A 26,352-nucleotide genomic window follows, 5' to 3' on the forward strand; every position below is an offset into this window, starting at 1 on the left:
ATATTTCTTCCTGATGATTAGTTCTTAAATGTCATTTTATTTACTCACAGAACAGCTCTGGAGGCTTTGACCACTGGCAGCAGCCTCAGAAGACCTTCCTCTGATCTGGAGTATTTCTTCAGGTCAAACACATCCAGCTCCTTTTCTGAAGTCAGCAACACAAAGACCAGAGCTGACCACTGTGCAGGTGACAGGTTGGGTTTTGAGAGACTTCCTGAGCTCAGGAAGCTTTGGATCTCCTCCACTAGAGAATGGTCATTCAGTTCATTCAGACAGTGAAACAGATTGATACTCCTCTCTGGAGAGGGATTCTCCCTGATCTTCTCCTTGATGTACTTGACTGTTTCTTCATGGGTCTTTGAGCTGCTTCTTGTCTTTGTCAGTAGACCTTGTAAGTGCTTCTGATTGGACTCCAGTGAGAGGCCCAGAAGGAAGCGGAGGAAAAGGTCCAGGTTTCCCGTTTCACTTTGTAAGGCTTTATCCACAGCACTCTTGTAGACAGAAACTTTACGCCTTTGTTTGATCCTCACAGAAAAGTTCCTGGACGTTGATTGTAGACAGTAACTTTAGACTTGTCTCTGAACAGCGCAGAAAGGTTCCTGGACTTTGATTGCGGTTCGGCCATTAGATTCTCATTGTTGTTGATGAATGAGAGGAACACATATACAGCAGCCAGAAACTCCTGAATGCTCAGATGAACAAAGCAGTACACCTTGTCCTGGTACAGCCCACATTCCTCTTTAAAGATCTGTGTGCACAATCCTGAGTACACTGAGGCTTCACTGACATCAATGCCAGCCTCTTTCAGGTCTTTTTCATAGAAAATCAGATTGCCCTTCACAAGCTGTTGAAAAGCCAGTTTTCCCAGTGACAGAATGCTCTCTTTATTCCAGTGTGGACCTGTCTCTTCTTTCCCAAGATACTTTTCATTCTTCTGTTTGGTATGAAACACCACAAGGTGTGTGTACATCTCAGTCAGAGTCTTGGGCATCTCTTCTCTCTTATGTTTCAGCATGTGTTCAAGGACTGTTGCAGAAATCCAACAAAAGACTGGAATGTGGCACATGATGTGGAGGCTCCTTGATGTCTTTATGTGTGAGATGAGATGATTCTGCTGGCCAGGTCCTCATCACTGAATCTCTTCCTGAAGTACTCCTCCTTCTGTGGGTCATTGAACCCTCGTACCTCTGTCACCTGGTCAACACACCCTGAAGGAATCTTATTGGCTGCTGCAGGTCGGGTAGTTATCCAGAGGAGAGCAGAGGGAAGCAGATTTCCCTTGATGAGATTTGTCAGCAGAACATCCACTGAGGTTGACTCTGTGACGTCCCAACAGATCTTGTTCTTCTGGAAGTCTAGGGGCAGTCGGCACTCATCCAGACCATCAAAGATGAACAGAACTTTGTACTTGTAGTAGTTGGAGATTCTTGATTGTTTGGTTTCCATTGAGAAGTGATTGAGGAGTTCAATGAAAGTCTGTTTGTCCTCTTTCATCAAATTCAGCTCCCGAAAAGGGAATGAAAATACAAATTGGACATCCTGATTTGCTTTTCCTTCAGCCCAGTCCAGAATGAACTTCTGCACAGAGACTGTTTTTCCAATGCCAGCGACTCCCTTTGTCAGCACAGTTCTGATAAGTTTGTCTTGTCCAGTTAAGGGTGTGAAGATGTCTTCACATTTGATTGCAGTCTCTGGTCTTGCTTGTTTCCTGGTTGTTGTCTCAATCTGTCTCAGCTCATGTTCATTATTGACCTCTCCTGTTCCACCCTCTGTGATGTAGAGCTCTGTGTAGATCTTATTGAGAAGTGTTGGGTTTCCTTGTTTAGCGATCCCCTCAAATACACATTGAAACTTCTTCTTTAGATTAGATTTGAGTTCACGTTGGCAAATCACAGCAAGCTCATCTGAATGTAGAAATAACACAGAGGATATTATGTTTTAATGACTACAGTATTGTAAGACGGTTATAACGTTTTAAATTATAATCATTTATTCTCTTAACTGACTGTATAAATGTGTAAATGTTTTCATAATGCATTACAGACTGGTGTGACTGATTATATTATTATTGGTATTATTGATGGTATTATTAATGTTGTCTCTCTCTTTCTCTAAATTAATCACCACAACACATCCCTGCTGCTACTTGATGAGGTCACTAGGTGTAGTGTTAAGGCTAGAGGTCGACCGATTAATCGGAATGGCCGATTAATTAGGGCCGATTTCAAGTTTTCATAACAATCGGAAATCGGTATTTTTATACCGATTTTGCAGATGTTTTTCTATTATTTTTTTTACACCTTTATTTAACAAGTCAGTTAAGAACACATTCTTATTTTCAATGACGGCCTAGGAACGGTGGGTTAACTGCCTCGTTCAGGGGCAGAATGACAGATTTTCACCTTGTCAGCTCGGGGGAGCCAATATTGCAACCTTCAGGTTAACTAGTTCAACGCAATAACGACCTGCCTGCCTCTCGTTGCACTCCACAAGGAGACTGCCTGTTACGCGAATGCAGTAAGCCAAGGTAAGTTGCTAGCTAGCATTAAACTTATCTTATAAAAAACAATCAATCAATCATAACCACTAGTTAACTACACATGGTTGATGATATTACTAGATATTATCTAGCGTGTCCTGCTAGATAATATATATAATCTGACTGAGCATACAAGCATACAAGTATCTAAGTATCTGACCGAGCGGTGGTAGGCAGAAGCAGGCGCGTAAACATTCATTCAAACAGCACTTTCGTGCGTTTTGCCAGCAACTCTTCGTTGTGCGTCAAGCATTGCGCTGTTTATGACTTCAAGCCTATCAACTCCCGAGATGAGGCTGGTGTAACCGAAGTGAAATGGCTAAGTAGTTAGCGCGCGCTAATAGCGTTTCAAACGTCACTCGCTCTGAGACTTGGAGTAGTTGTTCCCCTTGCTCTGCATGGGTAACGCTGCTTCGAGGGTGGCTGTTGTCGTTGTGTTGCTGGTTCAAGCCCAGGGAGGAGCGAGGAGAGGGACGGAAGCTATACTGTTACACTGGCAATACTAAAGTGCCTATAAGAACATCCAACAGTCAAAGGTTAATGAAATACAAATGGAATAGAGGGAAATAGTCCTATAATTCCTATAATAACTACAACCTAAAACTTCTTACCTGGGAATATTGAAGACTCATGTTAAAAGGAATCACCAGCTTTCATATGTTCTCATGTTCTGAGCAAGGAACTTAAACGTTAGCTTTCTTACATGGCACATATTGCACTTTTACTTTCTTCTCCAACACTTTGTTTTTGCATTATTTAAACCAAATTGAACATGTTTCATTATTTATTTGAGGCTAAATTGATTTAATTGATGTAATATAATAAGTTAAAATAAATGTTCATTCAGTATTGTTGTAATTGTCATTATTACAAATTCGTTTTTTTTTAAATTGGCCGATTAATCGGTATCGGCTTTTTGGTCGTCCAATAATCGGTATCGGTATCTGCGTTGAAAAATCATAATCGGTCGACCTCTAGTTAAGGCTGCTACAATATCATTGAGTTACACAGCTACTTTAGCTGTACTTTAGCTACAGCTTTTAAATGTTATAAAACAGCATTCAACATGAGGCAGACAGATCTTACATTTCTCCAGTGTGTCAGCAAGGTCCTTCTGGTTCATTTTCCTCAGGATGTGCAGTGTGATCTTCAGAGCCCCCTCTCTGGCACTGCTCTCCTGCTTCTCATCTTCAGCATCCACCACTTCCTTATCCTGCTTCTGACTCTCAAAGCCTTCTGGGAGTTCTGGACTAAGAATCCTCTTGAACATCTTCAGCTCGTTCTTCACAAATGTCATAATATTCTCTTCAAGCAACTGAAATGAATTAAGTAAATAAGTTAAGCAAGAGAAGAATTGATTTCTCATTAACACATTAATGAATGATTGACAGATCAACTTTAATTGAGGTAAACAAAAACAAATGTACATAACAGGACCACATACTCTGAATATGGAGGCCAGGTCCGTTTGATGACTCTCGGAAGACTGACCACTGAAAATCTCTGACTCTGATCTCTCCTGTTGGTTTCTGTGGACAAAACATGAGATTACATCTCCTCAACAAGGGAATGAGTTAGTATGAACAGACAGCCAGACAGAGACAGACAGACAGAGACAGACACAGACCAAGACAGAAACAGACACAGACAGAGACATAAACAGAGACAGACACGGAGACAGACAGACGGAGACAGACAGACGGAGACAGACAGACAGAGACAGACAGAGACACACAGACAGAGACACACAGACAGAGACACACAGACAGACACAAAGACAAACAGACGGAGACACAGACAGACAGAGACAGACCAAGACAGAAACAGAGACAGACAGAGACAGACACAGAGACAGACACAGAGACAGACACAGAAAGGAGACAGACAGACAGACAGACAGACAGACAGACAGACAGACAGACAGACAGACAGACAGACAGACAGACAGACAGACAGACAGTGAGGGAATGTTGTTTTAGGACTATGGAAATGGACATAAGGATTAGCCTATGGATTATGAAACAACAAAAATAAATGGGAAAATGGGAGAGGAGAAATGACTAGAGACAGTGTTGTTTAACTCACTGACCATGACCCATGAGTTCTTCTTACCTTTGTTCAGTAGAAAAGTCTCCCTCTCTAAAGTTTAGAGGAGGATCCATAGACTTGTCACTCTTCATGGACACACAGCTGGGTACAGGGGAGGCTGGTCTCTCCTGCTTGATTGGTCTTCAACACAACAGAGACAAACATTACATCTCTCATCTACTCTGAGCTCACATGGGGAAACATAAGAAGAGTTTCATTCCAGAACGATATATATACATTTTCAGAAACGTTCATAAATTAGCTTTTATTGTTTTGTTACATTTTTAAAGAGATTGGTGTGTTTTTTCACTATCTAATCATGGCATGGGGTTGTTCAATGACAGACATGTATTTGTTTAAAATCACTTGATGGTTTCATTTCAGAAGGACAAATATTCATGTTTTTTTGCAAAATGCTATATATCTGCCTCACTCTCAGAGAAATCAGTGGTACTGCTAGGTTTTATACAGTAATAATATATATCTGCCTCACTCTCAGAGAAATCAGTGGTACTGCTAGGTTTTATACAGTAATAATATATATCTGCCTCACTCTCAGAGAAATCAGTAGTACTGCTAGGTTTTACACAGTAATAATATATATCTGCCTCACTCTCAGAGAAATCAGTGGTACTGCTAGGTTTTACACAGTAATAATATATATCTGCCTCACTCTCAGAGAAATCAGTGGTACTGCTAGGTTTTACACAGTAATAATATATATCTGCCTCACTCTCAGAGAAATCAGTGGTACTGCTAGGTTTTATACAGTAATAATATATATCTGCCTCACTCTCAGAGAAATCAGTAGTACTGCTAGGTTTTACACAGTAATAATATATATCTGCCTCACTCTCAGAGAAATCAGTAGTACTGCTAGGTTTTACACAGTAATAATATATATCTGCCTCACTCTCAGAGAAATCAGTAGTACTGCTAGGTTTTACACAGTAATAATATATATCTGCCTCACTCTCAGAGAAATCAGTAGTACTGCTAGGTTTTATACAGTAATAATATATATCTGCCTCACTCTCAGAGAAATCAGTAGTACTGCTAGGTTTTACACAGTAATGCTATATATCTGCCTCACTCTCAGAGAAATCAGTAGTACTGCTAGGTTTTACACAGTAATAATATATATCTGCCTCACTCTCAGAGAAATCAGTGGTACTGCTAGGTTTTATATAGTAATAATATATATCTGCCTCACTCTCAGAGAAATCAGTAGTACTGTTAGGTTTTACACAGTAATAATATATATCTGCCTCACTCTCAGAGAAATCAGTGGTACTGCTAGGTTTTACACAGTAATAATATATATCTGCCTCACTCTCAGAGAAATCAGTGGTACTGCTAGGTTTTATATAGTAATAATATATATCTGCCTCACTCTCAGAGAAATCAGTGGTACTGCTAGGTTTTATATAGTAATAATATATATCTGCCTCACTCTCAGAGAAATCAGTAGTACTGCTAGGTTTTATATAGTAATACTATATATCTGCCTCACTCTCAGAGAAATCAGTAGTACTGCTAGGTTTTACACAGTAATAATATATATCTGCCTCACTCTCAGAGAAATCAGTAGTACTGCTAGGTTTTACACAGTAATAATATATATCTGCCTCACTCTCAGAGAAATCAGTAGTACTGCTAGGTTTTACACAGTAATAATATATATCTGCCTCACACTCAGAGAAATCAGTAGTACTGCTAGGTTTTACACAGTAATAATATATATCTGCCTCACTCTCAGAGAAATCAGTAGTACTGCTAGGTTTTACACAGTGAAATGTGACCGACCGGCTCGATTCGGTCTTAATAACTTTTACTTGCTAAATATTTTCATTAGATGGCAGCATAAGACCATGAAGCATCAGTTATAGGCTACAAGCAGCAATATGATTAACATAAAATAGCATGCAACCACAGACTGTATGTCCCATGATTTTCTAAAATGGTCACTCATTACTTTAGTTAGCTATATATCTCATATTAGGGTTGTGTTGCTTTTAGGAGAGCAACAAAATAGTGACTATAGCAGGTATTGAACCCCGGGTAAATAATCACTAGTCAGAACCTCAACCTTAATATACATGCATTATAAAAAATCATTTTAATATCTGATATTGCGAGTAAACAACCTCGGAATAGAAAAGACATGAGTGCGTCTTCCAGCCCACCAATAAATTACATCATTCAACCCTCCAGGTTAGTAAATTTACCTCAACATGCCCCCGGAGAAGGCAGAGTGACGACACCAGCATTTTACCGGTGCAGAGTTGACTACTAGCAAGAGAAGGCAGAGCAGGTCGATGCATTTGACAGTGAATGTACCTGGAAAATATGTTTTCCTCGACCAGAGATGACTGAATTAATGTTCAGGATTATTGATAATCTTTGTATTAAAGAAGTATAATTTCAAACATGGGCATAAAAACAGGTATTAAAAACATGAATCATAATTATATTACTTCACAGTAATCTGTTAAATGCTTTTTCAGTGCTTCCTCTTGCGTTAGCAGTGTGGAAAGGGACAGAAAGAAGCACACAGGAGTTTTCCTGTGAGGGGGAGTGGTGGTGTATCCAGGGAGAAAACTAAACTAATCTTCTGAAATTTCATTTGTGGTCTTATGCTGCCATCTATTGGAATTATTTAGCAACTGCAGTAGTACTGAATAATGTGTAATTCCTTACTAAAGTAGTAATTACTCAGAATTGCAAAACATAACATTTTCTAGTTCATTTTACCACTTACAACCATAAACTAACAATATATTGCTTAACAAACAATGAAACTGACATAAACCAAAACATCATACATTTAGTTATTTATATATATATATTTTAAATAAACCATTTATTTAGATGGGTGACATTATCTGCCAAAGTAACAGCCCTGTAGACAAAGAAGAGCTCTCCAGTAGGAACCAAAACATTTTAAAAGCTATTTTCATAAAAGTGAGGTTACAAAGTTTATCAACGTTCAAAGCAGAATTTCTTTCCCGTTGTTCCTCAACTGTGTATGATATACCATATTCTACCTCTGAGTCTCTACTTTTATCCAATGTAAAAAACACCATTTAAAATATTGCTACTTAATTCATGTGCAGACATTGGTGAGACAGCTGAGAATTAAAGTGTATTTTTCTTGTTAATTCCTTAGATCAGTCTCAAACCTGCCCCACATATCACACGCCAATTTCAAACCAGTTCAAACCACATTTGAAAAATAAAACTAGTGTATCTTGTTTATCAAGTGTTCTGCCCTGCAATAATAAATATAATAAAATAACAAAACAATAAAAGCGAACTGCTTTGACAGGTTTTGATTAACAAAATAATCAAAATGCTATTTAGTACTACAATTGTATTTACTAACATAATATTATTACTGAAATAGTTTCTAAAAGTGTTCTAGACTACCCTACCCTAGAATTAGGGTTAGAGTTAAAATAGGTTCTAACTAGGGTTAGAGTTGATGTATAGCACTTAGTGTCATCTGCTAATGTAAAAAGGTCTTTATAAATACATTTGATTGATTGTTAGGTTTAGGGTTTTAAACGTAAAATCAGTATGGGTTTATAGCTCTCTTGCTCCTCCCTGTGGCCTTCTGTGGGTACTACATAACTCATTCACGACACCTGCTTGGCTCATAATCTGAGGTAGCAACTGCGTCAGATCTACAAATCAATGAGCTAGACCTGTCCATTTGGTTTGCAACTCAGTGAACCTGCACAGCATTCACTCAATTCGATACCTACGAATGAAGATTTCGATGCATATCAAATTACCCAGCAGCCATTTAGAAACAACAAGTCGTCAAAAAAAGTGTTATTTCTTGCAAAAAAAAAAAAAGTCTGGCTCTTTAAATGTCACATCTTGAAAAAGAAGACAGGGACATGCATTTTATTTAGGTTGTATACCTTTTTCTGAAAACACATATGGTTCACCATGACCAGAAAATGTTTAACGTTTAGGACTGTGGGTCACCACAACGTGTACCCAGGTACCTCACAAAGTAACCCTGTTAGTAATAAGTTACCAGCAATCACGGTTAATGACAACAATAGAGAGAAGAAAAAAAAAGTTCCGAAGGTGAGTTGGTGTTCAATTGAACAGGATAGGAAAATGGCAGGTGAAAAATGATCTGAAATAAGGCCTGTTTTTTGCGATTACTTCATAACTAGGGACATAGCGTAATGTTATGAAATTGGGCTCCATGGCGATTGCAATTAACTAGTTTTTATCAGGAAAAATAGCATTATTAAAAATGGAATGTGTCCAGCCTACTTGAGGCGCCCAAAAATAATATTAAAAAGTTTGGTCCTTGGACACAGAGGGGTTAAACACTAAATTTACTGTCCATCTAGTGAAGAGAGGAGAACCGGACAGAGGTAGCCAGCATCCGTCAACGAGAGAGGGAGAAGCCCTCCACGGATTTAACAGGTGGAAGAAACAACCGGGGAGCTCCATCGGTCCACAAGAAATGCAGACAGCCGGTGATGATGTAGTGGTAGCTATGGTAACTAGGATGCTGCTGGTAGAGTAGCTAGCCAGCTTGCCGATCTGTACCGACTAGCTAGGATAACTAGGATGCTGCTGGTAGAGTAGCTAGTGTAAGAAATACCATTGTAATAACACAAGCATATTGCTATTACATTGTTATAACTAACTTCTTTCTTAAACAAGGTTCTCTCACATACTCACAAGCAGAAACTGAGACACACACACACCAGAGACAGATGGCTGACACAGAACATTCATAAACACTGATAAGGCAGGGAAGGCCTTGAGCAAGAGTGCTTGGGTCTGCATCACACGAGATAATGAGACACACACACCCAGAGACAGATGGCTGACATAGACCTTTTATAAACACTGACAAAGAAAAGGGTGCTTGGTACGGTATTTCACGAGGTACTGAGACACACACATACCCAAGGACAGAGGGCTGACGTAAATCTTTCATAAACACAGATAAGACAGGAACATCAACGCACACACAAAAACTCCTCTTCAGTCTGAACATTTTTGAAGACAAAGAACTCTACTCAGAGCCAATGGGACAGTGATACTAGCCTGAAGGAGACCTCGCCCAACTCATCAGAACCAACCAGAGGACCAGAACTTCCAGACTCAACCTACTTTCTGTGCTGTATAAAATGACTATGTATTTCTGTTATCTGGGCTCTGTCTGCAGGTTCCTTACGAGCTGAATGAACGAGTCCAAGCATGCTTGTATCAGATATCTTTACCTCTGAATAAAACTGCTTTTTATTATACGAATATCCACCCTGTCCAGAGTCTCTACTTCGTCTCAGTTCTCCAGTAAACTTGTGTCATCAACAAAATGGTAGCAGGGGATGGTTTTCTTCTCTGAATTCGATCCATCAAAGTTGACAGAGAAAAGAGACAAGTGAGAGACGGATCAGAAAGGAAGGGTGACCGGTCCGACGGAGCAGCCGGGAATCCAGCTCGCCTCAGGAAACTGATCTAGACGGCCGTCAAAACGAAGGTAAGCAGTACCTGTTAAATCAAAAATCTGCATATTGTATAATAGGAAAATCCAAATTTAAAGATCAGAAGTACTGAGGTGGAGTATGGATTACTGTTAAATTTATGATAAATGTCTATTGTAAATGTAAAAGCAAACATGTAAAGATATCTGAGATATAGAGAGTCACATAGTCGGGTAGAAGCCGTGAGACTCAGAGTCACATAGTCGGGTAGAAGCCGTGAGACTCAGAGTCACATAGTCGGGTAGAAGCCGTGAGACTCAGAGTCACATAGTCGGGTAGAAGCCGTGAGACTCAGAGTCACATAGTCGGGTAGAAGCCGTGAGACTCAGAGTCACATAGTCGGGTAGAAGCCGTGAGACTCAGAGTCACATAGTCGGGTAGAAGCCGTGAGACTCAGAGTCACATAGTCGGGTAGAAGCCGTGAGACTCAGAGTCACATAGTCGGGTAGAAGCCGTGAGACTCAGAGTCACATAGTCGGGTAGAAGCCGTGAGACTCAGAGTCACATAGTCGGGTAGAAGCCGTGAGACTCAGGGTCACATAGTCGGGTAGAAGCCGTGAGACTCAGAGTCACATAGTCGGGTAGAAGCCGTGAGACTCAGAGTCACATAGTCGGGTAGAAGCCGTGAGACTCAGAGTCACATAGTCGGGTAGAAGCCGTGAGACTCAGGGTCACATAGTCGGGTAGAAGCCGTGAGACTCAGAGTCACATAGTCGGGTAGAAGCCGTGAGACTCAGAGTCACATAGTCGGGTAGAAGCCGTGAGACTCAGAGTCACATAGTCGGGTAGAAGCCGTGAGACTCAGAGTCACATAGTCGGGTAGAAGCCGTGAGACTCAGAGTCACATAGTCGGGTAGAAGCCGTGAGACTCAGAGTCACATAGTCGGGTAGAAGCCGTGAGACTCAGAGTCACATAGTCGGGTAGAAGCCGTGAGACTCAGAGTCACATAGTCGGGTAGAAGCCGTGAGACTCAGAGTCACATAGTCGGGTAGAAGCCGTGAGACTCAGAGTCACATAGTCGGGTAGAAGCCGTGAGACTCAGAGTCACATAGTCGGGTAGAAGCCGTGAGACTCAGAGTCACATAGTCGGGTAGAAGCCGTGAGACTCAGAGTCACATAGTCGGGTAGAAGCCGTGAGACTCAGAGTCACATAGTCGGGTAGAAGCCGTGAGACTCAGAGTCACATAGTCGGGTAGAAGCCGTGAGACTCAGAGTCACATAGTCGGGTAGAAGCCGTGAGACTCAGAGTCACATAGTCGGGTAGAAGCCGTGAGACTCAGAGTCACATAGTCGGGTAGAAGCCGTGAGACTCAGAGTCACATAGTCGGGTAGAAGCCGTGAGACTCAGAGTCACATAGTCGGGTAGAAGCCGTGAGACTCAGAGTCACATAGTCGGGTAGAAGCCGTGAGACTCAGAGTCACATAGTCGGGTAGAAGCCGTGAGACTCAGAGTCACATAGTCGGGTAGAAGCCGTGAGACTCAGAGTCACATAGTCGGGTAGAAGCCGTGAGACTCAGAGTCACATAGTCGGGTAGAAGCCGTGAGACTCAGAGTCACATAGTCGGGTAGAAGCCGTGAGACTCAGAGTCACATAGTCGGGTAGAAGCCGTGAGACTCAGAGTCACATAGTCGGGTAGAAGCCGTGAGACTCAGAGTCACATAGTCGGGTAGAAGCCGTGAGACTCAGAGTCACATAGTCGGGTAGAAGCCGTGAGACTCAGAGTCACATAGTCGGGTAGAAGCCGTGAGACTCAGAGTCACATAGTCGGGTAGAAGCCGTGAGACTCAGAGTCACATAGTCGGGTAGAAGCCGTGAGACTCAGAGTCACATAGTCGGGTAGAAGCCGTGAGACTCAGAGTCACATAGTCGGGTAGAAGCCGTGAGACTCAGAGTCACATAGTCGGGTAGAAGCCGTGAGACTCAGAGTCACATAGTCGGGTAGAAGCCGTGAGACTCAGAGTCACATAGTCGGGTAGAAGCCGTGAGACTCAGAGTCACATAGTCGGGTAGAAGCCGTGAGACTCAGAGTCACATAGTCGGGTAGAAGCCGTGAGACTCAGAGTCACATAGTCGGGTAGAAGCCGTGAGACTCAGAGTCACATAGTCGGGTAGAAGCCGTGAGACTCAGAGTCACATAGTCGGGTAGAAGCCGTGAGACTCAGAGTCACATAGTCGGGTAGAAGCCGTGAGACTCAGAGTCACATAGTCGGGTAGAAGCCGTGAGACTCAGAGTCACATAGTCGGGTAGAAGCCGTGAGACTCAGAGTCACATAGTCGGGTAGAAGCCGTGAGACTCAGAGTCACATAGTCGGGTAGAAGCCGTGAGACTCAGAGTCACATAGTCGGGTAGAAGCCGTGAGACTCAGAGTCACATAGTCGGGTAGAAGCCGTGAGACTCAGAGTCACATAGTCGGGTAGAAGCCGTGAGACTCAGAGTCACATAGTCGGGTAGAAGCCGTGAGACTCAGAGTCACATAGTCGGGTAGAAGCCGTGAGACTCAGAGTCACATAGTCGGGTAGAAGCCGTGAGACTCAGAGTCACATAGTCGGGTAGAAGCCGTGAGACTCAGAGTCACATAGTCGGGTAGAAGCCGTGAGACTCAGAGTCACATAGTCGGGTAGAAGCCGTGAGACTCAGAGTCACATAGTCGGGTAGAAGCCGTGAGACTCAGAGTCACATAGTCGGGTAGAAGCCGTGAGACTCAGAGTCACATAGTCGGGTAGAAGCCGTGAGACTCAGAGTCACATAGTCGGGTAGAAGCCGTGAGACTCAGAGTCACATAGTCGGGTAGAAGCCGTGAGACTCAGAGTCACATAGTCGGGTAGAAGCCGTGAGACTCAGAGTCACATAGTCGGGTAGAAGCCGTGAGACTCAGAGTCACATAGTCGGGTAGAAGCCGTGAGACTCAGAGTCACATAGTCGGGTAGAAGCCGTGAGACTCAGAGTCACATAGTCGGGTAGAAGCCGTGAGACTCAGAGTCACATAGTCGGGTAGAAGCCGTGAGACTCAGAGTCACATAGTCGGGTAGAAGCCGTGAGACTCAGAGTCACATAGTCGGGTAGAAGCCGTGAGACTCAGAGTCACATAGTCGGGTAGAAGCCGTGAGACTCAGAGTCACATAGTCGGGTAGAAGCCGTGAGACTCAGAGTCACATAGTCGGGTAGAAGCCGTGAGACTCAGAGTCACATAGTCGGGTAGAAGCCGTGAGACTCAGAGTCACATAGTCGGGTAGAAGCCGTGAGACTCAGAGTCACATAGTCGGGTAGAAGCCGTGAGACTCAGAGTCACATAGTCGGGTAGAAGCCGTGAGACTCAGAGTCACATAGTCGGGTAGAAGCCGTGAGACTCAGAGTCACATAGTCGGGTAGAAGCCGTGAGACTCAGAGTCACATAGTCGGGTAGAAGCCGTGAGACTCAGAGTCACATAGTCGGGTAGAAGCCGTGAGACTCTAAAGTAATTAAAAAGAGATTCACATAGTCGGGTAGAAGCCGTGACAATCCAAATAACTTATAGAGGGTCACATAGTCGGGTAGAAGCCGTGAGACTCAGATTCACATAGTCGGGTAGAAGCCGTGAGAATCTAAGTAAATGTGTGTTGTAAAAAGATTCACATAGTCGGGTAAAAGCCGTGCGAATCCAAGAAATTGTGTTATAATTGTAACTGTGTTGTAAAACGATTCACATAGTCGGGTAGAAGCCGTGAGAATCCAAGAAATTGTGTTATAATTGTAACTGACTTGATAAAAAGATTCAGATAGTCGGGTTGAGTGAGAATTCCGTGAGAATCCAAGTCTAGAAAAGGTTCCCCAGACTTAACAACATTTGATTGGTTAAAACACTTGGAAGTTACCTAGGGGGAATCAACAAAATAAAAATAAAAATACAAGTTCAGATAGCGGGCAATGGTTGACTTGGCACTTAACTAGATGCACTGTGAAGAACTTAACTTGCGATCAATGTATTAATGTTGTTATGTAATAAAATACAAATGTGGAAATGTTAATTTGAATGCTATGTAAGATTGGCCGTTTCACGAGACTCACAAGTTGATAACTTTCGGGAGGACAGCTGAGTCTTCTTTTGGCCCGTGGTACAGCCGCCGAGCTGAAGACTGACTTGTATTTTTCCTCTATTGTGATGTTGGTGTTTCCATAATTCCTAAAATTGAATTGACAATTGGTACAGCAGCGCTTCGATTTGTTAATGTATTTTTCCGGAAGGGCGATTCCGACACCTTCTGGGAGGATATTTAACAGATCGAAAAACTGAAAAGCGATAATAACTATCGCAAAATAATTCTCAAAATTGCATTGACAATTGGTACAGCAGCGCTTCGATTTGTTAATGTATTGTTCCGGAAGGGCGATTCCGACACCTTCTGGGAAGATATTTAACAGATCGAAAAACGGAAAAGCGATAATAACTATTGCAAAATAATTCTCAAAATTGAATTGACAATTGGTACAGCAGCGCTTCGATTTGTTAATGTATCGTTCCGGAAGGGCGATTCCGACACCTTCTGGGAAGATATTTAACAGATCGAAAAACTGAAAAGCGATAATAACTATTGCAAAATAATTCTCAAAATTGAATTGACAATTGATACAGCAGCGCTTGGATTTGTTAATATACTGTTCCGGAAGGGCGATTCCGACACCTTCTGGGAAAGTATTTAACGAATCGAAAAACTAAAAAGCAATTATAACTATTGCAAAATAATTCTTAAAATTGAATTGACAATTGGTTCAGAAGCGCCTGGATTTGTTAATATATTCTTCCGGGAGGGCGATTCCGACACCTTCTGGGAAAATATACAACAACTCGAAAAACTGATTAACAGTAATAACTGCTGTAAATAATTCTTTGTGTACGAGGGTGAAGTGCAAGAGATAAGTCTGCACTTGCACCGAGAATTCGTCTCGGGTTTTATACTCAGAGACGGGCTAAGTATACAAAGATAGTGGATAGATTACACACACATAGTACTTAATTTATAAGACAGAGAGGGTCTCGTGTAACGCGCCAATCAAACCCTTAAGGCTAAGATAGCTAAAGTATGTGCAGGTTCGAAGTTGATATGGGTTGAAGCCCTGCCTCTGGCGTTGATGGCCATGAGAGCCTCTCCAGGGGCAGGCACCCATCTCTCTCCTCATGAGATAATGACTGGTCCACCAAGAGAGGGAGGTCATATGCCCGCTCTTGATGTAATTATGTGAAACAACTGACGGAACTCTCTGTAGCACTCTCTACCCAGGTTCGCAAGGTTCGAGAGGGGAAGCTGCCAGGAGGCACGCCACCACGGAATGTAAAATGGTGACTGGGTGGGGTGAGAGTCCACAAGAGAAAGTGGCTAGAACCCAGGTGGACTGAACTGTACGAAGTGAAGGAGGTTTCTTCACACTCAGTTCAGGTCAAAGGTAAATCAGGCGCACCTTGGCACCACCTCACACATTGTACTCTAGCTCCAATTCCTTACAGAAGTCAGAGCCGATTTGAGCGGCCTAAATTCGATTCCAAATTAAGACACTCCTGATTCAGGTGATGCGGCATCAAACTTCGCCTCCCCTGAAGATGGAACCTCTCCCAGTTAGAGGCTGCAAATGAGAACGTGTTCTCAGTCAACTTACCTGGTAAAATAACGGTAAAATAAAATAAATAAATAAATAAATAAAACACTCATAACTCTTAGAGCTGTACAGAGAATGGACAGAAGATGGCAGTATTGCAGCACTCAACGGTCTCCCAGAAAATGGAGAGCCTGTTTGAATGCTGGTGACAGAAAAAACTTAGAACCAATTCGGAGTAGAGAGAATACATTTAATAACTTATTTAGGTTAAATTTACAGACTAATGATATTATTGTTATGGATTGGCTGACATGCGATATAAATTTATCGAAGTATATGGTAAGTTTACACTTTGGAATGGAAAGAGTTGAGAAGTTGATTTTACTTATACGATAGTTTTGCTGCTAAACTTAGTTGGAGTAACTAGATGTTTTGCCTAGAGGCATGAATAAGACAGTCATTTTTGGTATTATATTGGCTAGTTGCTGCGTTCTGAACACAGGTTGAGCGCTAGTAAACGCATATCTTTATTTGAACTATACTAATCTATTTGATAAAAGTACTAAACCTGTATATTTAACATTTGATAATGATTTACCGGGTGTGGCCGTATTAAATTATGCTAGAGAAAATTGGTTGTGTCATTTAGAGGGAAAATGTGTACATTATAGCTTTGAGATACTTTTCAAAAGTTGCTGAAAGTTATTAGTTTTTGGTTTAGGTAACACCAGAGAATTCGAACAATAAGTAAACGTATTCTAAACGTGATCTGTTTTCATTATGGGGGACAAAGAACGACTCGCAACCTGGTATGGCAGGCATTGAGAGTTTTTAAAGGGACAGTGTACGTTTATCACAGTTGTATGGTTAGTACATGAAACATCGGGGAAATTTAAAACGAATGATTTAAGGGTATTATCATAATTATTAGGTTTTGTTTTTGTGGTAAACGTTTTGGGTTAAGGGGTTTTCCGTGTTCCGAGAGACAAGATAATATTAGGTGTTTTACTTTCTGAGTTTTATTTAGACAAGGGACTTTGTTAAGATAAAGGGTTCTTTTGGTATGTCTAGATATGGAACACGAATGTAGGTGTAACCTTTTTGACCTCTTTTCGTTGCATTTTCCTGTCAATCACGGGGGGATCAATCACGGGGGGATGTAGTGAGAATAATGAAATTGTGGTCATTTGGGAATACTAGTTTTGAGGTAAATTGATATAATAGAGTTTATAACTCTTGACCATAATTGTAGTTTTAACCACAGAGGAGTCAGGATTCTGTTTTTAAACATTGGCTATGACGGTTTTGAATGGGCTGTTATTGAATTGGTTTGAACAGGAGATATTTTAAGCCTATAGGGCATGGAAATAAAAGTGATAGAGAGCTTATTAGTAAAGAAAGGAATTTATATGGTTAGCATTTGTTTTGGCCATAAGAAGATAGAGATAGGTTTATTAAGGTTATGTAAAGACTTTGGAGATTGACACTATAAGCCATGTTGTTAATTTTAAATCCATGATTTTAGATAAAGTCAAAACAGTGAGACACTTAGTTAATGTTTGGGACCAAGCTACAGACAGATAAGGGAAAGGGCAGACAGAGTGGCCCTCCCCGCACTGCTGAGACCTTGAAGGTTTGAGAGCAGAGAAGGGAGTTTTGGAAGGGGCGCCAGGACAGAGATAACAGAATGGGTAGATAACAGTTACTGAATGGAGACAAAAGGGAGAATTGGACATGTGGAAAATAAAAGGGGCGCTCCTACATAATAATGTAGAACATAAGAATATTTTACTAAGTCATTATTTAGAATAGGTAAGGTTGATACCTGGGCAGAGCCAGGTATCAAACGGGGGAGGGGTACATTGTGGTCTAGGATAGGATGGGGCCTATTGGATAATAAACTAATTTAAAATTAAAAATTCTAGCTAAAAAATAGGCATAGAAGTTAAATATATAATCAGATAGAACAAATGATAAACGGTTTGATATACAAACCTGTATGTCCAAGATTTTATGCGTTACAGGTGAATTAAAGGAGAAGGTGATTCACTAGATCTGGGGGCATATCGCACTTGGAGGGTGAGACACACTGACACTGTCGAATGATCACAGAGTTAAGGAGAAGAACCGTTGCTAATAGAGTTCGGGGATCAACTCCTTAATGAAGAATTCCCTCCCCCGACCTTTCCTCACTGTGTTTGTTCATAGAAGTGAAAGTGTTGCTTGATCTCTGGCTGATGATGTGTTCTCTGGGAGAGGGTGGGGCTTTACAGGATTGCTTGTAGTCCTGAGTTGTCTGTTTAGGATACGATGGGGATGTTACCATCACAGTACTGCCAGAACCACCACCAGTTCCAACAGACCAGGTTCAGCCGGCCTCCTCCACCACTTCAAGACCAAGTCCCACGCCATCACCTAAACTCTACAATCTGGTATAGGTAATAAATGTGAAAGACATCTCAGATAGTGACCAATTGGGGACTGATTCTGGTTATGAGGGAAGGGAGAATATGTGGTTGGCCTATAAAACACTTAATAGAAAGGACTGTGTCGTATGTGGACATGCCAGACCTATTCTGGCTGCTCACCCATTTGCCCTAAGTAATGGGGAAGGTTGGATGTGCATATTGGAAAGTTTAAGCCAAATTCAACCCTGTGTAAAACTCTGAGTCTTGTGTTCCCAGAAGTCCGTCCCCAGAAGACACCATGGGGGGTTAAGGCATATGGGGGATATTACAGCTGTAACACTGGTACAGGTAGAGGTATAGACTATGGGAGGTTCCCTACTGCTGCCTGCATCACAAATGTCACTATTAACTAGAGGTGTTGCTGATGTATGGTGGATGTGTGGACCTGCCAGGCGGTTGACCCCATTTGGAAAGGAGATTGTCAGGGAACATGTGTTTTGGCCAGTCTGATAAACACCATTGCCTATTATTGAGGTTACAGCTAACCAACTTTTGGGAGCTGCACATGACAGAGGCTTGGGACCAACCCAGGAGACGGCAGAAACGTGACGCTCCTTGGTCCGAGGGAACAGATAACATTCACACCAACCTGTTGGGGGTCCCAATAGGGGTCCCCCACGAATTCCAGACATTAAACAGGAATGATGGCCTGTGGCATCTGATGCCCATCATTGGCCCAGCTATTGTTGATGCTAAGCATAATGCCTGGATCAATTATATCTACTATAATTAATAATGATTTGTTAAATACACCCACACAGCACTTACGGGAATGGCTGAACAATTGGATGCTACCTCTCAAACCAGTAGACAAAATAGACTAGCACTGGACATGATTCTGGCCATCCAGGGAGGCGTATGTAAAATGTTTGGAGAACAGTGTTGCACGTTTGTCCCTAACAATACTAGTTCGGATGGGAGCATTTCAAAAGCTCTGAGTGTGTTGGCAAGGTTATCAGTGGAGATGAAGGGTCTTGCAGGTGTGGAGGAGACTGGACTGGTCCCTTGGCTGGGTGGTTGGTTTGGTAAGTACACTGCAATAATGATTACTGAATTTCTGACACTAGTTGTTGTTTTTCATTTCTGTGCTGCCTGTATCATACCTTGTTTGAAGAAGTCTGTTACAGATGTGGCAAGGGCCTCTGGTATGATGCCGCTGCTTGATGCTCCAGTAGGAGAGGCTGATACGGAATCAAGCTTTCGCAGGAGAGTGGGCCTGACAGAGGAGGACCCTTGGTTTGCTGTAGATGATGTTGTCGAATGAATAAAAAGTGATGTTTGTCCTCCCTGTTGTGAAGGTTTGAAGTTCCCGGGTGGCGACGAGCCCACCTGGTACAGGTTGTATAGAGGGATGGACCTGAGGGTTTAACATACTCTTGTTTTTTGGTTACTAATGTGTCCAGGGGTAGTTCTTGGAGTAGGTCTCCTTTTGGTCCTTGCTCATCCTTATCGTGGGCAAACTTGCAGCACCGCCCACTCTCGACGGTGCTATCCTTACAGCTACAGGGGTCTCGGGACTTACGAATAATTGGCTATTATTGGCTGAGGAGGCGGGCAAGGCCACCCACCAGAGCCGTGTGGTATGTATGGGAGCCCGTCCACTCCTACGCATTGTACCGGCTACCCTACCTGACGTATGTCTTCTTCCTGTTATGAAACATGACAACCCAACTGCCAACTGCTACGTATGGGACAAGTTTTACCCTATTGTTAAAAGTACTATAAAGGGCCCCGATGTTTTCTTCTCGGGTTGCCAGGGCTAATTTCACTTGTATAAATATGTCCCTTGGCCCTCCAATGCTGGGAGCATTACCTTATGAATGGTGCAATAACACCCATAATCCTAATGCCCCTTTCCAACCTGTGTCTAGAGCTGATGTCTGGTGGTGGTGTGGAGGAAATCATCTATATGACCGCCTGCCAGAGAATGCCACTGGTCTTTGTGCTCTTGTCTCTCTGCTTCTTCCTGTTTCAGTGTATCCTATGGAAGTAAAGGACCTGATGGCCCGTGTAGAGAGGGACGGGGATTTATCCCGGTCCAAAAGATCAACAGGAGTGGATCCTGGAGACCCCACCTATATTGACGCCATAGGAGTCCCTAGGGGGGTGCCAGATAAGTATAAACTAGTAGACCAGGTTGTAGCCGGTTTGGAATCATCAGTGTGCTGGTGGTGCACCATTAATAAAAATGTTGACAGGATCAACTATATCCATTTTAATGTCCAAAAACTAGGCAATTGGACCCAGCAAGGCTTTGAGGCGGTACATGGCCAATTGGCGGCTACCAGCTTGATGGCCTTCCAAAACCGCATTGCAGTAGACATGCTTCTCTCTGAGAAGGGAGGTGTATGCTCTATGTTTGGTGAACAGTGTTGCACCTTTATACCTAACAACACCGCCACTGAAGGTAGCCTGACCATTGCCTTAGAAGGCTTGAGGACTCTTAATGGTAAGATGAAATCCCATTCTGGTGTAGACACCTCCATGTGGGATTCCTGGATGGATGCTTTTGGGAAATATAAAACCCTGGTGTCCTCAATTTTGGTTTCTATCTCAGTGTTTGCAGCCATTTTGGTTTTGTGTGGTTGCTGTTGCATACCATGCATTCGTTCACTCACCACTAGGGTCATATCTAAAGCCATTGACCCAACAAGCCCTTCCCAGATGTTTCCTCTTTTAGGGGATGAAGGCCCTCCATCTTTTGAGGACAACAACATGCCTGCTGCTTTTACCTTTTTCTAGTTTATGTCACGTCTCTTAGGAGACGTGAAGAGAGGGCATATGAAACTTTCTCTTCAAGAAAGTTTCTGCATATACTACTCCTGCTTGATTCCATGTTTATGTCACGTCTCTTAGGAGACGTGAAGAGAGGGAATTCAAAACTTTTTCTTCTGGAAAAAGTTTCCCTTCTTGTGCCTGGATTTGCTTAAAGTTTATGTCACGTCTCTTGTGAGATGTGAAGAGAGGGAATTAAAACTTTCTCTGAGAAAGTTTCCCTGGTTGTTTACTTTTGCTTTTCTTACTCTTACCTAGTTTATGTCACGTCTCTTGTGAGACGTGAAGAGAGGGAATCAAAACTTTATCTTCTGATAAAGTTTACTCTAATTTTGCCATTAATAGCTTTTGTCCTAGCTTTTGTCACGTCTCTTATGAGACGTGAAGAGGGGGATTTGTAATAAATACCATTTAAAATAACACAAGCATATTGCTATTACATTGTTATAACTAACTTCTTTCTAAGCAGGGTTTCTCACACACCCAAAGATAGATGGCTGGCACAGACCTTTCATAAACACTGATAAGGAAAGGCCTTGATCAAAAGAGTGCTTGGGTCCGCATTTCACGAAATAATGAGACACACACATAACCAAGGACAGATGGCTGACTACGCACACACAAAATCTCCTGCTTAGCTGAACATTTGATAACAAAGAACTTTTGCTATAAGACTCAGAAGGATGACGCCCAGCTCATCAGGACCAATCTGAGAAGACAACAACCTGTCCAGAACCAACCAAAGGACCAGAACTTCCAGACTCAACCTACTTTCTGTGTTGTATAAAATGTCTATGCATTCTGTTATCTGGGCTTTTTCTGGAGGTTCTCTATGAGCCGAAGGAACGAGACCGTATACGCCTGTACCAGATATCTTTACTCATAATTAAACTGTCGCTTGTCATACAATTTATCACCTTGTCTGAATCGATCCTTGACCGGCTCACCCTTCTCCATATCCAATTATCAACACTTCTCGCAACGGAAAAGATGCTCTCTGGACCCGCTCGTAGTAGCTCTCGTCATCTCCCTGCACGGTCCTATCGGATAGCCCAAGGTGTCTGGACTATCAAGCGTTTGATGTCTGGTTAACGATACCAACGTGCTTTCCCGTATACTTACAAAGTGTGCAGCTTATGAGCCGAGCCTCCAGCATGGTCTGGATGCTGTTCAGAGCCGTATGTTGTCTGTGTAGCAACAGGCTGAGAGGCTAACAACCCTGAGCAACCTAAACCCAGGTGGTGGTTATTACCACTACTACCAGGACGACAGCGACGATGAGGACAGCGACGACGACAGTGATACCATATACCCCACTACCCTATCACATGGAAACACCAGCAGATTCACTGACATAGGGAGGCGAGTAGCACCTTCCTTTGTAAGTTCTAAATAGACAGTACACAGATAGATCCCTGTGCTGAATGAAATAGCTTCTGATTTCCTCTGGCGGTGATAACGGACCCTGGCCGCGTAGAACTAAGGCAGGGAATGCAACACAGAACCAGTGTCTACTGAGTAATCCACATAGATGTGCACCCGATCATAGGCAGTTCATTCTCAATTACTGTCACATCAATTGTCTTTCAAAATGTGGTGTCGCTGTCATCTTTCAAATAAACACAACCAAGATATATGTATATGCAAGACATATTTTATTTCAAGGCAATAGATATATAAGGTTGGCTGATACAAAAGGGTATACACATTACCCAGGTGTAATTTGGTCAATTAAAGTAAGGTATAAAATCGTAAACATGTGACATTGAGAACATCACCATATTAATTTTTATCAGTCAGGGCCCATTGTCAAACAAGACCTAAAATAACCTTTAGGCATCATGTCACCACACGGTCCCACATGTAGACTCTTGTAGGCTGAGGTAACAATATACAAACATCATTGCTCTACTTTAAAGGAAGCTGTACCACTCTGTGGTTGTGGACATGTGAGTGAGACCAATACCATCATCGCCACTGTTGTGGTAGGAGCTAAACTCCTCAACAATATCGATGTAATTACCTCCTGAATTACCATCTGAGGGGCATGTGAACATGTTATTGGCATTCCTGCCATTGAAACAGTAATTGCTATCATCTTTGGGCCGTTGCTGGGCCAGGTGAGGTGTTACTGTTTCCATCCCAATCCTGGAGGCCAACAAAGCTATGACATGGACCAAAGTAGGACCTTCACTAGGTTTACAATCTAACACCATGTTAAGCTGCCTGTCTGGTGGGGACCCGTACTGAGCTGTAAACCACCTACACAGATAGAATACCATTCGTCTAAACTCTATGCTTGAGGTATGGTTCTTCAGTGTGCTGTCAACCAGTGTGAATACCTTAGGCTGCCCTCTGCTGGGCATTGAAGTGCACCACATAGTTAAAATAATCTGTTTCTTCAGAACAAAACAGCACCAATGAAACTTGTAGGACCCTAGTGACACATTGAACAATCTTGGCAAGGAGTCATCGGGCCCGATCATGTTCGCCGTTTTGGGAAGGGTCCGGGTTCCCACCACGACGTGATCCCAGAAACCAGGTATATGAGGGATGCAGACATATCTGCAGGCCACCTCTTCTGGCATTGCTTCGTTTACCCAGTACTTGAAGGACATGGTGTCCTTCTCTGTGACGAGATGGTTGAACACTGTGTGGAAAGACAACACTGTCAGTTCAGCTACATGATCAGGGCTCGTCATTGTAGTATAACATAGACATAGACAGATATATCTATACATGGAAATATACATACCTCTTCGCAGGGTGTCAACTCCAGAGGATTGCTCCTCATTCATAATCAGCTGCACATGGTAATATACATACCTCTTGGCAGGGTGTCAACTCCAGAGGATGGCTCCTTATTCATTAACAGCTGCACATGGACATTGACTTCATTGTCAGTTTTGAACATATCACCTATGTTGAGTTCCAGATCCCAGTCTCCTACATTCTCCAGAGCAGGGAAAATTGGCAAGGGTGTGGTGCTTAGAGTGGTATCTCTCTCTCTATTTATCTCTCTCTGTCTCTCTATCTCTCTCTCTCTCTCTCTCTCTCCTCTATCCCCCCCCTCTCTCTCCCCCCCCCCCCTCTCTCTGTCTCTCTCTCTCTCTCTCACTCTCTCTCTCTCTCTCTCTCTCTCTCTCTCTCTCTCTCCTTGTGGACGATATATTGTGTAGGCTACAACCACGTTGTTGACTGTAACACAGTGTGCATAATACACAGCCACAAGCACATTGTATGGGCCTGTTCAGCTGAATCAAGTAGGTGTTACATATGACCGCTCTGTTGAACTTCTTTTTACACGTGGCGCATATAATCAACTGTTTCATCACAGGGATTATCATCGCAATGGACGACACGGTAGCCCCGTCGCTGTACAGGTTATATCGGCTGGGACCAGGCACGGATTCTTCATAGGTGACAGCTGCTTCGGATTGTGGTGGTGTGGGGAACAATGTCCTTTGCGACTGTAAAGATGTCACTGGCTTGGGTTTGCACACGTTGAACCCTCGTATATCAACAGTCTGCTGTGGAGTTTCAGGCACTTGAGATGCTGGTTGTTGGGGATGTAGGACCCGGGCCTCCTGCTGCGGCACTTGATGAAACGTTTCCAGATGCACCTCAACCTGCTGGGGCTCTAGAGGCTGTGCCGGCTGTTGTTGTTGAAAGACATATTCACCACAGACCCTCTCAAGAGCAGCCATGGAGTTTTCTGGGTACCCGAGAGGGGCCATGTCACCAATACAGGCGTTGAAGGTGCTGAGTTCCACATCTGTAGGCTGGGTTACCACATTAGAGATGGCGCTTGAAGGTGGTTTCATAGTGGGAAGGGGATCGGTTGAAGCAGAAAATATTGAACCTGGACAAGAGTCAACGTTCCACTGTGGCCTACTGAAATGTGGCTCGGATGCTTGGGACACTTCACTCTCTTGAAAGGCGTTTGCATATTCCACATCGGTTAGCATATCATCCGGAGCTCTCTCGGTACCCCTGTAACACAAGGCGGAAACAAGTCACCCCTCTACCCAAAGGCAATACATTACTATTCAGTAATAACACAATGTGTGTGATAGTTACACTTACGTGACACATGTCATGCTATCCAGGGCAGCAGTAACCTCCTCTGATGTATCACACCCAGACATGGCTGTGATGCTATCCACGGCAGTCTGAAGCTCCTTTGAGGTAGCACATCCGGCCCTGTTTACGTGCTCTGTCGCAGAGACAACTTCATCAGCCCTATCTTGATACCCAGGCGCATCTAATACAATTGCATGGTCAACTCTACATTCAGGCACATTGTGAGACATTTCACATGTTTCACCAATAGGTTGTTGGAACGATGGTTCAGTTGTAGACTGGGGCTTGGGTACAGCAGACACTACCTCCTTGGTCTGAGTCTCATCAGAGTCTGGCTCCTTGGTCTGAGTCTCATCAGAGTCTGGCTCCTTGGTCTGAGTCTCATCAGTCTGGCTCCTTGGTCTGAGTCTCATCAGTCTGGCTCCTTGGTCTGAGTCTCATCAGAGTCTGGCTCCTTGGTCTGAGTCTCATCAGTCTGGCTCCTTGGCCTGAGTCTCATCAGAGTCTGGCTCCTTGGTCTGAGTCTCATCAGTCTGGCTCCTTGGTCTGAGTCTCATCAGTCTGGCTCCTTGGTCTGATTCTCATCAGAGTATGGCTCCTCGGTCTGTGTCTCATCAGAGTCTGGGGTCTGAGTCTCTGCAGACACAGTCTCAGCAGACACTACATCATTGGCCTGAGTCTCATCAGAGTCTGGCTCCTTGGTCTGAGTCTCATCAGAGTCTGGCTCCTCGGTCTGTCTCTCAGCAGATTCTGGGGTCTGAGTCTCTGCAGACACAGTCTCAGCAGACAGCAGACACTACATCATTGTCCTGAGTCTCATCAGAGTCTGGCTCCTGGGTCTGAGTCTCATCAGAGTCTGGCTCCTGGGTCTGTGTCTCATCAGAGTCTGGGGTCTGAGTCTCTGCAGACACAGTCTCAGCAGACACTACATCATTGGCCTGAGTCTCATCAGAGTCTGGGGTCTGAGTCTCTGCAGACACAGTCTCAGCAGACACTACATCATTGGCCTGAGTCTCATCAGAGTCTGGCTCCTGGGTCTGCGTCTCATCAGAGGTCGCCCCGGCTGGGGCCGACACAGGCTCTGTGTCATCTGTGGTGTGGGAATTAGGCACAGTGCATACCGTCCCAGAACAGGCAGCATCCTCTGTATACTGATACTCTGGCTCAGCAGATACACATGGTTCAGTATCAGGGTCTAGTTGGACTCCAGCCACTCTGGTACTGTTTTGTTTGATAGGTACACTATGTTTGACTGGAGAGGATACCCTTTCCGAGACATGTTTGGGTACAGAATTGTGACA

At 43.3% G+C, this 26,352-nt stretch overlaps 1 protein-coding gene across 1 annotated transcript; it reads right to left on the bottom strand.

Annotated features, from left to right (window-relative positions):
* On the bottom strand, nt 1-26,088 carry LOC129867850 (uncharacterized). Its single transcript, XM_055941336.1, has 3 exons — nt 25,055-26,088; nt 24,134-24,961; nt 1-564 (listed from the first exon to the last, which is right to left on the bottom strand). Exons 1-3 carry the CDS (start codon nt 25,462-25,464, stop codon nt 45-47), a joined length of 1,758 nt encoding a protein of 585 aa, XP_055797311.1. The 5' UTR covers nt 25,465-26,088; the 3' UTR covers nt 1-44.
* Between the last annotated feature and the right edge of the window lie 264 nt (nt 26,089-26,352).

The sequence above is a fragment of the Salvelinus fontinalis genome, chromosome 2 (assembly GCF_029448725.1).
Source record: "Salvelinus fontinalis isolate EN_2023a chromosome 2, ASM2944872v1, whole genome shotgun sequence".
In the NCBI taxonomy this organism is placed as follows: domain Eukaryota; kingdom Metazoa; phylum Chordata; class Actinopteri; order Salmoniformes; family Salmonidae; genus Salvelinus; species Salvelinus fontinalis.